At 41.7% G+C, this 17,309-nt stretch overlaps 1 protein-coding gene across 4 annotated transcripts in view; it reads left to right on the top strand.

Annotated features, from left to right (window-relative positions):
* The window catches only part of chrna6 (cholinergic receptor, nicotinic, alpha 6), a 28,614-nt gene extending 12,985 nt beyond the window's left edge, over window positions 1-15,629 (top strand). Inside the window, exons 1-6 of one of the 4 annotated variants that reach the window (XM_057331360.1) lie at window positions 5,320-5,901; window positions 6,317-6,456; window positions 7,217-7,261; window positions 8,804-8,913; window positions 9,059-10,118; window positions 13,465-15,629. In XM_057331360.1, coding sequence (XP_057187343.1) covers window positions 5,817-5,901; window positions 6,317-6,456; window positions 7,217-7,261; window positions 8,804-8,913; window positions 9,059-10,118; window positions 13,465-13,590 — 1,566 coding nt within the window. In that variant the 5' untranslated portion in view covers window positions 5,320-5,816 and the 3' untranslated portion in view covers window positions 13,591-15,629. Of the gene's footprint in view, window positions 1-5,319; window positions 6,106-6,316; window positions 6,457-7,216; window positions 7,262-8,803; window positions 8,914-9,058; window positions 10,119-13,464 lie in introns of those variants that run through there. The other 3 variants (XM_057331362.1, XM_057331363.1, XM_057331361.1) reach the window with 3 other exon arrangements.
* The last annotated feature ends 1,680 nt before the right edge of the window (window positions 15,630-17,309 follow it).

The following is a 17,309-nucleotide window of genomic DNA, read 5'->3' as shown; positions in this document are numbered from 1 at the left end:
AACTGTTTACAGGTGAGAATACTGCGTTGTTATGTTTATCAGTAGTGTCTTTCTTTAAAGACCCCTTCAAGCAGTCTGTAGATATCAGGCAAGACCTTAAAATTGCAAGTGTCACCTTATGAATTTTTTTACTGAGAAATATTTCATATACACGTTAATTCAATGCATTAATACTTTTTAGGAAGTTAAACTTTTGCATTTAAAGTAAAAAAAAAACACTATGGAATTTGTGTCACGGTTTGGTGGAGACAGAACCCAAGTGCAGGCAGTGAAAGGGTTAAACAGATTTATTGTAAATAAAAAGGGGAAACAAAAACCCACGATGGGAAAACACGATATAAATCAAAACAAGAGAACAAACCAAATAATAAGTCCACAATGACAGGGCACGGGAAACAGGAACAGGGTAATCCAAAACACCAGGGATGGTAACGCAGGGCGAGACAAGATACAACAATGAACCGACAAGGACTGGGAATAAGGCAGGACTTATAAAGGGGAAAACTAACGAAGGATAATAGGACAGGGATGGTGAAGGACAGGTGACAAGACTTAACATAATGGGAACTGACGGGAAGATGATTGGGACAGGTGAGGGAGATCAAACACTGATGGGAGACTAACGGAGAAACAAGGGGGCGGAGCTAAACGAAAGACAGGAGGACACGCGGCGAAATGTCAGAACAAACAGCCACGTGTCTCCACACAAGACAAAACACACACAGAAGACATGGTACTGTCACGACCCTGTCCACAAGACACGAAAACTCCAAATAGGAAGGACAGGACCCTGACAGTACCCCCGCTCCAAGGGCCAAACCCCGAATGGCCTAAGGGGAAAACATTCAGCGGGACAAAACAGACAGGATGAATGAAAGACACCACACAAAACAGAACATACTAGGGGCAGGGCCGACAGAACAACGAAAGGGTTGGGGTTGGACAATAAGAAAAACATTAACGGGAAGGGAGGGGGGAATGGGCTGCAAACAACTGGGAACACTAAACTGGGGTGGGGACCTAGGAGGGACATGGGTGTGTTTCCTAGGGTGGGGAGGGGACTTGGGATGGGCAGGACGGGAAGGGACAGACATGGCAGGGGAAGGCTGGGACAATAATGGCTGGACAGGGTTGGACGCCGGCTGGAAGGCTGGTTGACAAAGGCTAGGTGCCGGCTGGAAGGCCGGCTGGACTCGACTGGACGCCAGCTGGAGGGCCGGATGGATGGACAAGACGCCGGCTGGAAGGCCGGCTGGACGGGACAGGATGCCGGCTGGAAGGCCGGCTGGACAGAACAGGACGCCGGCTGCACCGGCTGCATCGGCTGGACTGCCGGCTGAAGCACCGGACTGGACGCCGGAAACACCGGACTGGACGCCGGCTGCACCGGACTGGACGCCGGCTGCACCGGACTGGACGCCGGCTGCACCGGACTGGCTGGGACGCCGGCTGCATCGCCGGCTGGATAACCGGCTGGGACGCCGGCTGGATAACCAGCTGGGTTGGGTTCCGTGCCTCCCTCCGTTGCCTCTTCTTTTTTAGCCGAGCCACCTGTCTGGTGGTCGGCTGGAGGAAGGAGGTGAAGGGCACGGCTGGCTCAGGGTTGGAGGCCTCTGATGAGGATCCCCACGACTCCCGCATCCCCCTCTTGCCACCGAGGCTGGCTGGAGGTGAGGCTGCAAGGGGTGAGGAGGACAGTGAGGCGACACCCAAAACCCCGATCCGCAGGGTACGGTCTTCAGGGATTGTCGCCAGCCCCGTGAGAGGCTCCGCCATGGACAATCCCCTGGGCTCCTCATGATCCATCGCGAGCTGGACCTGGTCCACGAAGCCCAGGGGTCTCAACCGGCGCATCTCAGCTGGCTCGAAGGGTTCATCGAGGCAGCTGTTGAAGATTACCTTTAATTCTGCCTCGGTGAACCCCGAGTAGCGCGCGGTGTACAGGAAGTCCATGGCGAAGTCTTTCACGGGGGTCCCCTTCTGACGGAAGCCAAACAAGAGGTGAGCCTGGCGGCTCCTGAATGCCTCGTTCGACTCCAAGCCTGCTGGGTTCTTTTTGGGTCGGTTCATTCTGTCACGGTTTGGTGGAGACCGAACCCAAGTGCAGGCAGTGAAAGGGTTAAACAAAGATTTATTGTAAATAAAAAGGGGAAACAAAAACCCACAATGGGAAAACACGATATAAATCAAAACAAGAGAACAAACCAAATAATAAGTCACAATGACAGGGCACGGGAAACAGGAACAGGGTAATCCAAAACACCAGGGAAGGTAACGCAGGGCGAGACAAGATACAACAATGAACTGACAAGGACTGGGAATAAGACAGGACTTATAAAGGGGAAAACTAACGAAGGATAATAGGACAGGGATGGTAAAGGACAGGTGACAAGACTTAACATAATGAGAACTGGCGGGAAGATGATTGGGACAGGTGAGGGAGATCAAACACTGATGGGAGACTAACGGAGAAACAAGGGGGCGGAGCTAAACGAAAGACAGGAGGACACACGGCGAAATGTCAAAACAAACCGCCACGTGTCTCCACACAAGACATGGTACTGTCACGACCCTGTCCACAAGACACGAAAACTCAGAATAGGAAGGACAGGACCCTGACAATTTGTGGTTAAAAATTTCTCACTATAACTACTGTAGGTAAACCATAAAATATGTAATAATTTTGAAGAAAAGTCCTACGTATTACATACCTAAATAAACAATTTTTTGTCAGAACCTCTAGTAAATTATGTATTACTTTTAGTCATCATTCAGAATCGTAAAAGAATCGCAATCTCTATTTGAAACAAAAGATTCGGGATTCTCAATTTATCCAGAATCGTGCAGCTCTAGAACAAAGAAATGTATACAGATTTGGAACAACTTGAGGGTGAGTAAATGAAGACAGAATTTTCATTTTGAGTTGAACTCAAAACTAACTGTTCCTTTAGCAAAAATAATAACGTTGTTCTTTTTACATTTACTTACATTGAAAAGATACTATATTCACTCTTTAAAAGACAAGCCCCATAGGATACACCTTTTATAACAGTTTGTAGCATCAATGCAATGGCTACTCTGTGTTCTGAGGTGCCTTATTGGTCTTTGGTGCATCATTTTAAATTCATTCCATTTTCCACTTGGCTACATCTGGTCTCCTTGGTAATAGAGGCACGTGTCGTCACTTTCCCACGTGAACACCCCGGAACGTGCCCGCTTGAGTGGTAAAACACTCAGCAAAATGAATGGTTACAATATCAGGAAATGCAATTCCATGCACATTTGAGTGTCCAAGAACACCTGATTCCTTTGTAAGCTGTAGGGTAGTCGTAAGGATCACCGGTCGAGTCCAGCTGCTTTTAATTTTAGCAAATAATTGTGTGTTTTAGTACCGGTTTCTTTGTTGAAAGCAGCCATTTTGCTTAGAGATTTACCACTCAAGGGAGCGTGTCCCGGCATGTTCACGTGGGAAAGTGACGTCTATGCATACCCACTGCAGTTGATGATGACCTGTAACCTTAAGAGCTCTTTTTTCTTCACTTAGGACATTGGCGCTGTCCCTGAGGAATGTGCTAAAAGCAATACACATTCTTATAAAAACACAGACACAAAATTCCATGCAAAACCACCAAGACATTTCTGAAAATATCTTCTTTTGTGTTGAATAGAAGAAAGAGTGATGTACAGGTTTCGAATGAGGGTGAACAAATGATGACAGAATTTGTATCCCTTTAACTTTATTATCATCAAAATGAAGATAAGCAGAAAGAGAGTAATAACTGTCATGGCTCTGCTTCCTTAGTCATGTTTTTCTTGGTCCTGTAGCAGAGCCATGACAAAGTCTTTGGTTATGTGTGGAGAGAAACATATTATTGTCCGTTTGACAATAATATACGTTCTCTCCAGTGTCTTGTCATTGACCCCATTCCTCTCGTTTCCTCGTTATCTTTCCCTGAGTGTTTAATGTCCCACACCTGCCCCATGTCGTTATCCCTCGTTTGTCTTCCCTATATATACCCTCTTGTTTCTTTGTCCTGTGCTCTTGTATTGCGTTGTACATACGTTGCGGTCTGTGTGTATGTGTATCCCCCGTGGTGTGCTCCTGTTACCTTGCCTTGTAGCAGCTGTGGACTACCTTACCTTGTTTTGGATGTTGTGTCGTGGTTAGTGTTTATTGTTTCTTTTCCCCTTCAAGGGAAGTGTTTGTTTTTGTTGAGTTATTGTGATAGTGATCGTGTCCTGTTTTCCCCATTGTGGGTTTTTGTTTTCTGTTCTGTTGTTTAATATTAAAGTCTTGTGTTAACCCCTTCACTGCCTGCCTGCGCTTGGGTTCTTCCTGTCTATCCCTGACAAATACACGAGCCATTCAGAACCCAGCGGGCAGCAAGATGGACGGCACGGCGTCGTCCTCACGGTCCGCTCAAGCCCGCTTGCTGCTAGGTTTCCGCCAGGGGAACTACGGGAATCGGGAGTTCGCCGGGGCATTCTCGGCGGTGGCTGAGAGGGCTGAGTTCAACGAGGCAGAGTTGAAGACGATCTTCAACTGCTGCCTCACTCAGCGCCTCACCCCGTCTGAGAAGAGGCTGCTGGGTCCCCTAGGGTTCGCGGCAATGGTCAGGTTCATGGCCAACCGGGACGATCCCGGGGGTGGGGTTCCACGTGGGACTTCCACCTCGCGGTCGATCACGCCGGAGGGCCTTGACCTGACTGCCGCTGCCCGGGTGGACTCGGTACCCTTCGGCTTGAGCTCCACGGTCCCCGTTCACTCTGGTGGCGCCGGTAGCGAGCGGGAGGGAGGGGATCCGGGGATGACGTCGGATAATTCCTCCGCTGCGGAACTCCCTCCGGTCCCCACGGATTCGCCAAGGTCGGCTATGGATCCGGTGGTGCGGAGAAGGAGGGAGAGAGCGCAGCGGAGGAGCGTCCACGCCGGTGCAGCCGGCGTCCAGTCCGGTGTCTGCGTAGCCGGCGTCCAGTCCGGTCGGTGCTGCCGATGTCCTGTCCAGTGTCCAATCCGGTGCAGTCCGGTCCATCCAGTCCGGTGTCCAGCCGGCGTCCAGGTCCGGCGTCCATGTCCAGCCGGCCTTCCAGCCGGCGTCACAGCCCTGTCCAGCCGGCCTTCCAGCCGGCGTCAAGCCCTGTCCAGCCGGCCTTCCAGCCGGCGTCAAGCCCTGTCCAGCCGGTCCCTGGGAGACTCCCAGGGCCAAAGACTGTTCCCCCGGGACTCCTCCTAAGTCCCCCAGGACTCAGCGCCCTCGAGCGCAGCCGGGGACTGGGACTGTTCCCCCAACCCTTTTGGTTTTCCCCCGTGAACTCTTGTTTTGCCCCACCCCCCCTCCCATGTTTGTTGTTCTTGTTATCCCACCCCAGTCCTGTAGTCTTGTTGTCCTGTCTACCCCTTGTCATGTTCACCATGTTTGTCTGGTTTTTGTCTTTGTCTCGGTCTGCCTTGTCTTGTCCGTCTACCCCTTGGTGAGCACCTGGAGGTGCTCATTAAAGGGGGGGCTTCTGTCATGGCTCTGCTTCCTTAGTCATGTTTTTCTTGGTCCTGTAGCAGAGCCATGACAAAGTCTTTGGTTATGTGTGGAGAGAAACATATTATTGTCCGTTTGACAATAATATACGTTCTCTCCAGTGTCTTGTCATTGACCCCATTCCTCTCGTTTCCTCGTTATCTTTCCCTGAGTGTTTAATGTCCCACACCTGCCCCATGTCGTTATCCCTCGTTTGTCTTCCCTATATATACCCTCTTGTTTCTTTGTCCTGTGCTCTTGTATTGCGTTGTGTACGTTGTACATACGTTGCGTTCTGTGTGTATGTGTATCCCCCGTGGTGTGCTCCTGTTACCTTGCCTTGTAGCAGCTGTGGACTACCTTACCTTGTTTTGGATGTTGTGTCGTGGTTAGTGTTTATTGTTTCTTTTCCCCTTCAAGGGAAGTATTTGTTTTTGTTGAGTTATTGTGATAGTGATCGTGTCCTGTTTTCCCCATTGTGGGATTTTGTTTTCTGTTCTGTTGTTTAATATTAAAGTCTTGTGTTAACCCCTTCACTGCCTGCCTGCGCTTGGGTTCTTCCTGTCTATCCCTGACAAATAACTCTTATAATGTAAGTTTTGTTAATATATAATATGTTTACAATAGTAATATGCATGCATGTCTCTGTGCTTCACAAGTACTTACAGTACTTGGCCATCCACTATATAATGGATGAAGTCTATCCCTGAGTCTCTCCCAGTGCATACCAAAATAGATGTCTATGCTAAACACACCCCTGTGTCAGCGTGTGTCTGTGTCTGTGTTTGTGTATGTTTGTGCAGATTGTTTATCATCAAAGGGAGAAGACAGGCTGTTTCGTCGTTTATTCAGGAGGTATAACCAGTTTATTCGGCCGGTGGAAAATGTGTCTGACCCCGTTACTGTGGAGTTTGAGGTCTCCATGTCGCAGCTTGTTAAAGTGGTAAGGCAAATCATTATTTTAGAAACACATGACCTGATTTTGTGCTGAAATTGTGTTTGAACAGAGTTGCATTACCTTAAAAAAGGTTTATTGTCCCGAATTAAGCGCAATGTTTATCTAAAGAAGAAACAGTGTCATATTGATTATCAAATTACACTCAGTTAAAAGAAAAAAGAAAACATGCTCTGCTAGTGGTTTTTAGCGGGGAAATTGTTGCTGTTTGCTGTTGTTGGCTGTTCTGGCTTTTTGTTTCATCTGTGGTTAGAGAAACAATTGAGTTAAAAGCCTTAGCGCCCGGTGTTACAGGAAGCCAGACAGACGCTTTCTCCGTCGTCATACGATTCAGCACTTCTCTTAAAACTCTTGGATTAAGTTTCCAGTTCACCAAGCGAGAGAGGCCAAGATTATTTCCACAACTTTATTCTCGCTTCACAGACACCTGACGGATTAACAAACCATAGCCCATCAATCCAGAGAACAGAATCCTGGATTATATATTATAACTCTCACAGGATTAAGGAAACATTTTAGCTGGATTTCTTCAGGTTTATATAGCTCTGGAGTGTACTGTGATAAATGGAAGTAATGCACATGGAACTACTGTAGTAGACCAATGAAATTTCAAAGCACAAGATCTCTCTTTCCCTTCAGACAAGAACAGTATTGATTTTATTGTTAGAAACTAATAGAGGGCATCTGTTCTTCTCTCCAATTATTTCTCTGCGTTTCTGTGATTGTCTCAATCTCGTCCTCTTTACAGGATGAAGTCAATCAGATAATGGAGACCAACCTATGGCTACGACATGTGAGTGTGCATTACAATGACTTTGCGCATGTGTACAGTACCTGCGTACAGTATAGCAGCTCAAGCATCTCATCCTCTTTATGCCATGCTGAGCCACTGTCAATACGACCGTAACAAGAAAATGTGTATAGCGTATACAAACAACAGGGGACTGTTGATACAGTAGAGTAAGTGGAAACAAAATATAATGGAAGAGAAATTATGTAAAGAAAAAACACAAGTTACCTAAAAAATGTAATTAAAGTGTTTAAAAGATTGAAATTAATGTGTGAAAAAGTATGATTTTGTATAACTAGGTCAAACAATAATGAGCTTTCGCAGTAATCTGCACAATATGGTAATATTTTTTGTTTTTTAATAAACAGAGATTTATGGTTTTGTTCATTGTGTAGATTTTTCATCATTTAAATATGAACAAATTTATTAAATGAATTCCTAGAACGTTACTTCAGTTTAAACTGAAAATACAATAGGTTAATAGTTTAATAGTGATAAAGTTAAATAGAATCTTAAACTCATTTTATAAACATTTTGATGTAACTCTATTGACATTACTATTTGTATTTTGTTTTTAATAGTTGAAGGTGGTTATACCGTATGTGCTCACGAAAGACTTCTGTACTATTTAGACCGAAAGTGTGTTACACTAGGTAACAGCATATTTCAGAGGATGTGTGTGTCTGTTTGAAGGCCTGCTTGTGTTCTACCCAGCTGTATTATACAATACAACTGTGCAATGCCTAAAAGCAAAATTCTTAATATCACTGAACACAGAGAGGCCAGCAGCGTTACTAACATATCTCTAGATACAAACATATCAACAAACATATGTGCACATACAGAGAAGCACACACATACATTTTTCAAATAGCCCACATGTAGCCATGTGTGTAGACCACCTCAAAAAACAGCAAACCTGCAGATTGAGAAATATGCACTCACACAGGCACTCAGCACACTGTTATTTTGCAATAAAAACTATGACTTTGACATTCGGTACAGTCACACATGTACACACACATACACAAACAGCAATGCAAACAGCAGACATTAGGATCATTATTCACATATTCCCAATGTTTTTACTTTCTTAGAGGCGGAATGGTAAGACACCCAGCTGACTAATTACACTATGAGATATTCTTAAACAGAGCTGGTGACGAATAGCAAAATTTCATGCATGCTGATATTTTCAGTGCGCCAGTATATCTGGGAATATGACTCAAGTCTGATGTGTATTTATATACTCTCATAAAACGCTGTAAGAAAAGGTTTATGAAAGAAACAGAGTGCTAGAGAGAATAAGAGGAGACATTTCAACTTCTTGCGCTCCTTTTCTGAATTAATATTAGGTTCTATTTATTTTTGTCTATTTAGTCTATGCTATGTTATCTGCTTAGTATTTTAAGATGAAAGTAATAAATGTGCAGTAACTGCTAGGTGAAAAATGGGTTATTTAAAAGAATGATAATGAATAAATATTGGTTTTATATAGTGTGTATGTAATGATATAAGATAAAATATTGTGTGGTTTTGTTTTAGATATGGAATGACTACAAGCTCAAGTGGTCACCAACAGAGTTTGATGGAATTGAATTCATCAGAGTCCCATCAAATAAAATCTGGAGGCCTGACATTGTACTTTACAACAAGTGAGTCAAAACCCAAATCACCTCAAGAACATTTTGATTTATTTTATATATTCAATTGTGGGTCCTTAGATTCTTTCAAACTGAAATGAAGATATAAGTTATGAATGCATAGCACGTCATTCAGGCATGTTTTTTTCTGACACAGTGCTGTTGGAGATTTCTTGGTGGAGGACAAAACCAAAGCTCTTTTGAAATATGATGGAACCATTACTTGGGTCCCTCCCGCCATCTTCAAATCATCCTGCCCTATGGACATCACGTACTTCCCCTTTGACTATCAGAACTGCTCAATGAAGTTTGGTTCCTGGACCTACGATAAGGCCAAGATTGACCTGGTGCTCATCGGCTCAAAGGTCAACCTGAAAGACTTCTGGGAAAGTGGAGAGTGGGAGATCATAGATGCACCCGGCTACAAACATGACATCAAGTACAACTGCTGTGAGGAGATCTACCCAGACATAACCTACAGCTTCTACATAAGACGGTTGCCCCTGTTCTACACCATCAACCTTATCATCCCCTGCCTTCTCATCTCATTCCTAACCGTGCTCGTCTTCTACCTTCCATCAGACTGTGGTGAGAAAGTGACATTGTGCATCTCTGTGCTGCTTTCCCTCACTGTGTTCCTCCTCGTCATCACGGAAACCATCCCGTCCACCTCGCTTGTTATCCCCCTGATTGGCGAGTACCTTCTCTTCACTATGATTTTCGTCACACTCTCAATCGTCATCACCGTCTTTGTGCTGAACGTCCACTATCGCACCCCCATGACCCACACAATGCCCGGCTGGGTTCGTACCGTCTTTCTCCGAGCTTTACCTCGTATTATGCTCATGCGCCGGCCTCTCGACCTGTCTGAGTCTTCCGGAAAAGGCGCACTGGAGAGCGGGGGCTCATCAGGGAGTGGAGCAGGAAAAGGAGGAGAGGGGAAGAAGAGGAAGAATAGTGGATCCCAACAGGGTGCAGTGAACTCTTTGGAGTTTGGAGAGGGAAAAGCTGCACTGGAGGGAAAGAAAGGGGGATGCCCTTGTCACCCGATGAAAGAGGCACCCGAGGGGGATTGTGGGAAAGTGAGTCGTCAGTTGAGTCCGCAGGCCATTAACACGGTCGTGGCTTTCTCCGTGGTGTCACCGGAGATCAAACAGGCTATCGAGTGTGTGAAGTACATCGCGGAGAACATGAGGAGCCGCAACAAAGCCAAAGAGGTAAAGAAATGTCTTGATTCATGTCAGAATACATTGACTTTGGGAAATTGCATTCTCACATAAACACACCACAACTCACACCACGTTGTCATTCCGCACTTTCCTTAAATATAGGAGGACTCATAGGAGCGTTTTCTAATCTAGCGTCTCTTGCCATAATGCATTGAGGAATTGACTGCTTGAGCCGTACAATAACATTTTGGTGAGGCAAATCTGCCTTCCGCATGCAGCGTACAGTCACATATCTGTGATCTGACAACTGGTGATTTTACTAACACACTTGAAAACTAGGCTTCACTCTTACAGCTCCTTTAATGGTTTATAAAAGTACATAATGCCTTTAAACATGTCACAAACACTCAAAAATGCCTGTAAATGCACTTATAAAAATGCCTGTGCGTATTGACATTTTAGTAAAAAGCCAGTGAATCGGCTTGTACAGCCTTTAGGCACTTTAACTATTATTTTCTCCTGAGTTCTCTGAGGGTTGTGTTCTTTAACAGTGGTTCGTTTATAGATTTATTTATACTTAATATTGCATATGGATTGAAGTTGTCAAACTTGCGTTTGTAGCGTAGAATCTACTACTAAGAAATATTTAAAGGGGTCATATGACATGGCTAAAACGAATATTATCGTTTGTTTTAGATGTAATGCAATGTGTATACACTATTTAAGGTTCAAAAACTCTGTATTTTCCACATACCGTGCATGTTTGTATCTGCTCTTTGCCCCACCTCTCTGAAACGCACAGATTTTTTACAAAGCTCATCGCTCTGAAAAGAGAGGTGTGCTATGATTGGCCAGTTAACCAGTGCTTAGTGATTGGTGGAATACTACAAGCGTGTGACGGAAATGTAACGCCTCTTACCATATTCGGAACATCATGTTCCCAAGCAATTGTACTGACAGGTGATAAAATGTCATCAGTACTTTCCTTATCAATTCGAGCCCGAATCTGATCCAGAAAATGAAGATGATCAAGCCGATACATCAACTTTGCCAGCGCGACTTGAGCCGAATGTAAAGGATTGGTAAGGTTTTTAAAAAATGTTATGTTTAATAGTTAAAAACTATAGCTGACAGTTTTACCTTTTATATACGACGTTATAAAGATTTGCCGTTAGTGATCAACCAGTGTTACGCCATGTCTCGTCGCGACTCAACAAAGACAATAAACCCCATTATAAACACAACATTTGTTACGTCTAGTTGGAACATAATTACTGATTATTAGGACTTATGTTGTCTTTAATCAAGTTGCGCTACATTCACACAACAAACTCAACTCGCGTTAGTCCGTAACAAAGTCTTTTACAATGAAAATATACTTACAAGCTGTGAATCTGAAGCGCCAGACTGTCCTTGCGAAGTTGTAATGGTTGGAATTGCCCCACTTTCAAACATATTAACAAGAGCAGTTGATGAAGGCCACTTTTTCTCTCGTATTCAATAGTGCTTTACTTTGTGAGCACTATGTGCAGTATATTTGCACATACTTTGCACAACTATGTATGTTTGGCTGAAGCCTTTTTAAAGCAACATACAGTGCGTTCAAGTACATTTATTTTATGTGTGCTCCCTTGGACTTAAACCCATAACCTTTAAGACAATGCTCTACCAGTTGAGCTGGAAATAGCTAAGACTAGGTATTTTTATGTTCTTTGCTCTATTATCATAAGAACTTTACTTCATCCTCAGTTGCTCATTCTATTCATTTGGGAACTGAGTGCCGGCAGACAGCAGCTTATTTGTCTCTGCGGCAGTATTCACCTCAGTATGCCAACATATATCTTGTTAATTCTCGTTCTGTGTTCGCCGGTTTCATGGGGTGTACAGTAGATATACTGTAGGTCCTACATCAATGTACCAAGTAGGCCAACTATATATAACTATGACTGTCTAACTAATGTTCCAGAATAAGAGTTTGGAACAGTTTTATGCATAACTGCGTGTTCACTTACATGGACAAAAAAACTTTACTCATTCAGTCTGCTTTTGTTCCATTGACTTGTATAACATCATACAGTAGTTGACCACATACACCACCAGTCAAATGTTTAGGGTCATTTGACCAAAGTTTTTCTAAAAGTTGTTGAAAAATTAAATTTTCAATCTGAATGTGTATGCTTAAATGTTGTTTTGTAGACCAACATAATTATAATTTATTTTATTAGAAAACTAAAATTACATTTAAAAATGTTTCCAAAATGCATGCCCTTCACTAAATATTTGACCACACACCATCTGCCAAAAGTTTAGGGTCACTTGAAGTTTTACTCAAAATTGTAAAAAATGTACATGTTTTTATTTGAATGTGTATCCTTAAATGTTATTACGTAGACAAACATATCATTTTTCTTATTAGAAATGTATTTAAAATGCATGAATTTGACTAAATATTTGACCACACACCACCATCAAAAGTCTAGGGTCTAGGGTAAGATTTTCTAAAAATTTCGAAAAAATATTTTTTTCATCTGAATGTGTGCTAACGTTATTTTGTAGACAAAAATATAATTTTAATGTCTTTTATTAGAAAACTTATATTTTCATTTAAAACTATTTTCAGAATGCACGCATTTGACTAAATAATGAAGAAGAGCCTCAGCCTGTCAGGAACTAAAAGGGGGTTGGGTTGATGTCTGACATGGTGAAGAAGGAGGCAGATGAGGCCCAGAGTGAACGCAGAGCATCCTAGAAATATAACAGCAGGGGAGTGCACACACATTTCATGGCAAGGCTGATCTGTGGGCACTGTTTAAAAAGGTTTTAGACATTCATTGATGGTTTTAATGAGAATGCTGAAAGCCTCAAAACCTGCTCAGATTCCATCATCATGCTGTGCATTGGCTCTCTTATGTCCTCAAAAGCACAGGTCATATCACAGGCTTGTGCGGCTTACAGGAACAACTCGGCTTCACTCAGTGGAAGCGTTTACTGAGTGCTTCACTGACAATAAGTGCTTTAGATCCCTCAGCGGAGACATCCTACTTTGATATGGAAAGTCTCATCATTTCATCTTTCATCTTCACTGTGTAGCTCAGAGCCTCACTACCGAATCACATTAGCATTGTAATGCACCCAAATACGTGGAGGGAGAACGTGTTGTATAGCTCCACTTTTAGTAGCACAATCTAATTTAGATTCTCCCTGTGTAGTGTGCGCAACGCTTTCTGGAAATACGGCAAGTTTGCACCACTCATTGGTCTTCTGTCCTCGCTCTTTTCTCCTCCATTGACCTTGTTTTCGTGTCACCTAATTTGCTTCTTCCTCTCATTTTCTTTCCTTGTTACTTCTAACCTCTTTTTTCTTCTTCTCTTATTGTGTGCCTTTTCTCTCTTAGGTGGAGGATGATTGGAAGTATGTTGCCATGGTGATTGACCGCATCTTCCTTTGGGTCTTTGTGCTGGTGTGTGTGCTGGGAACCGTTGGCCTCTTCTTGCAACCTCTCATTGGCTTTTTCTCTTAGTTGACAAAGAAACTCAGATGTACACCTGCTGTAAACCAATAAGAGGCACTGAATATCTGTTTCAGCAGTCACTGACATACTGTCGTATTTATTTAACATATATAACATATGTTCTGTCATCACTACAAAGCTGCACAACCCTATACCGGTGTCTTTGTGCGGCTAGCTAATCAGATGTTCTGTTTCTCCTTCCACTTAGCAATTAGAGAGATAGAGATGCTCTTTGCCTGGTAACAATCAGAAGCCATGTTTTCATCCAAAGCTGCGAATTAAGCTTATGTGCAAAATTGGAATATCGCATAAAACATTTGCGAATAAGCACCGTTTCCATCCAACTAGTCAACCGTCACTTCCTAATAAACTGCCACTAAATATCAGTAAGAAAAGTAAGAGAAGCCACTGAATATAATACTTTTCATATATAATAATACTTGCACAAGCAGACGATTACGAAACACAATAAATTCAGTGCATTTGTGGATTCCTGCTGTTTGGGAAACACAGTCGTGACAGTTCTAAGAGGCAATTACAGAAATACTTTGACAACTTTGCTCAGACATTAAGAATGACCATCACAACATTTCTGATGCTGTGTAACAAGATCAGTACTCTGGTTAGTAAGGTTATGCCGTCTCATAGTGCAGTTACGTGACTTTTTGGAGGAATTTATTCGGCAAATGCGTTTACATCTCCCATTATTCGCATTAACCCTTTGACGCGAAAATAAAAAACCTCAAGCGAGCGTAAAAACTTTTTTGCGAATTAAGGGTTTTTAATACGAAATTTGGCATTTCCATCACTCGTTTCTCATGCAAAACTTCAAAATGCGAATAAAACCAGAGTGATGGAAACCCAGCAAGGTACTCTGAAACGGCCATAGCTGAAGGTTCTAATCACCGTCAAGTGTAAAGCACAATTTCACTCACTACTTAACAGGTCTAAATATAACAGGTCAGACTGATTGGTGGTTGGTTACCACAACTTACAATTTACCTTTCACTACATAGTTTGATTAGACTTATGTGACACTTGCCATATTTTATGGCAAACGTAAAAAAAAAAAACGTTCATCTCTTCTTAACCAGTTCTGAAATTGAATCTCTTAGTCTTATGGGGGTCCCCAGCATGTTTTTTTTTGATTGGTCCATTTATATATATTTGATAATATGCATACTGTAACTGTGATAATATAACATGTCATGTTCTTAGCGCTCTTCAGATTTAGAGGCATTTACATTTTTAAAGAGATATGATTATATGAAATGTGACAAGAATTCTAAGAATAGACTTAAGTCAATTATTGTATGTAATTAAATCACAAAATTGTGCAACTGTGTAAATGTAATCCGATTTGTCAGATTACTTTTACTGAAATATATCTGGGGGACCCTCCAAGCAGATCTGCCAAATTTTATTTTTTACTTCTTATGGGGACTCCCTAATGCCTTAAGGGGGTCTTGGAACCTCTAGGCCCCCCTCATTTTGAGCCCTGCTCTCAACAAACTCAGGAAAATCTGCGACAGAAAGTGGTGTTTCATTACCAGTAAGAATAGTGGAAATCCAGTTTAAGACAATAACCTGTAATTTGGAACTCTTGGATGATAAACAATCAGCTGTTGGTGAACGTATAGAACGTATAGAACACGCAGAATGTGGTTGATTTATAAATGACTTTAAATTGTAGTATGGCTACATTCTAGAATAAAATCAACTAATCTAGTTCCATTTATGGCAAATACATTGTGTTTAAGTTCAGTTTAATTCTTTATTTTTTACACTGAGTCTCATCATCTCATCACTGATACAGCATAGGGAAGATTTTCTGTTTTTATTTTTTAATGCAGATGTATCGTCTGTTTTATTTGAGTTTAAATCCTTAACTGTTTTAGTGCTATTAAAATGACTCACTTTCTGCCTGTCTTTCTCTGTCTTTCTCGCTCCATCAGAGACGTAATCCCCTCTTTAATATCACCATTGCGATTTTTTTTCCACTTCCCCTTGTCAGCTTCTGACAATTTTGTAACATGTTTTTAACAGATGTCTTTCAAATAAAAATACTTTTTTGTTGTTTATCTCTCTGTCTTACTGACTGTGTGTTCAACTCGGTTAGTATTGAGTGTGTATGTGGCATGTGTCTGTGAAACACATGTGCTTATCTTGGCTTGACTACTCTAGTAGAGCTTGAAAGTGCAGCTGGTTTTACGGTTGATTTTAGTGGTATTAACAGTGTTTTATTATCATTTCCCAAGTGTAAAAGCAGTTTCATGACTATTTGACTGAATTCCAGCAGAGTCATATAGTCGCATGCCACTGTTGGTGGGTGAAAATAAGACTGTTTGAAATTTACAGTAAATTCGATGGGCTGAAGTAATCTAGCCGGTCAGTCTGCAGAGGGGATTTATGCACTACATTTTTACACTAAATACAATAAGCTCTAGAAGAATTAGTTTAAATAAATTGGTTTTGCAATACATAGCCATTATTATTATAGTAAAGGTCTTTGCACACTCAGTCCAAAATTTTTGTATGCATCTTTCTGTATTCGTCATCCTAAAAATTTGTCACGCACAGAAACCTTTTAGTGGTGGCACCTCTCAAAATGCTTACTACGGATGTGAAAAACGAAAAAAAAACAGTTTAAATTTTTTATAACGAACGAAAACTGTGTTGTGTGTAAATGCGATTGACACAACGCGAGGTCGTATTTTTTTTTAACATGCAACATTTTCGGACGAATTTCTAACTCAGTGTGCAAATATTTGAAGACTTTATAATAAGGTTCCATATGTCAATAATAGTTCATTTTAGTTGTAATATTAATTTGCCTATACATTTTTATCAATCAAATATTATAGTAATATAACTTAATGCACAATAAACGAACATAAATGAAAAACAACTGTAATGTATTAAACAACAATGGTTTCATTGTTAGTTTATGCTAGCTAATGCATGCTAATGTTAAAGGAGCAATGTGAAGTTTTAGCGGCATTTACTGGTGAGGTTACAAATTGCAACTAATGGCTCACTCCACCCCTCCCTTTCGAAGTATTACAGCGGCTGACACAGCTAAGATGTTCTCGCGTTTTTCGCTTCTTTGCAGAATTAGATAACATATTTACGAAATGCACACTGTAGAGCAGTTTGTCCGTTTCAGGATAGTGTAGTAGAAACAACCTGGCAAATTCCATGTAAGCGGACCCACGGTGTATGTAGATAGAAATAACTCATTCTAAAGTAATAAAAACATAGCACTTCATTATGTAAGATCTTTATACACCTCTGAAGACATAGTTATGTACTATATTATATTGTATATTATATTTCCGTCAATAGATCCTCCTAAATATCACACACAGCACTTTTAATGAATGAAACTAAATTGTAAAGTGTTACCATTATTACAAATCATAGTTTATACGTAGAATATTTGATGTGCTAAAATGTGTATGCAGCTCTAAAGTCCTATGTAAAACAATAAATACAGAAAAAATCTGAATGCGTTTAAAAAGAAAAAAATACAGTACTTTTAACTGGGATTAGCTAGTGGCATCTTCCTTTCATCTGCAATTTTGCACACAAATGGTTCATTATAAACATTTCCGCTTCAGGCAACAGATATCAGTGTTTTATGAAAACAGTCCAGTTTCGAAATAGCAGAATAATAGAGGAAATCACTTAGGAAGCGTTTGTATGAATGCATGCATGTGCAATAGTGG

Source organism: Triplophysa rosa, linkage group LG4, assembly GCF_024868665.1.
Source record: "Triplophysa rosa linkage group LG4, Trosa_1v2, whole genome shotgun sequence".
Taxonomy (NCBI): Eukaryota; Metazoa; Chordata; class Actinopteri; order Cypriniformes; family Nemacheilidae; genus Triplophysa; species Triplophysa rosa.
This window is presented reverse-complemented; position numbering and strand designations above follow the sequence as displayed.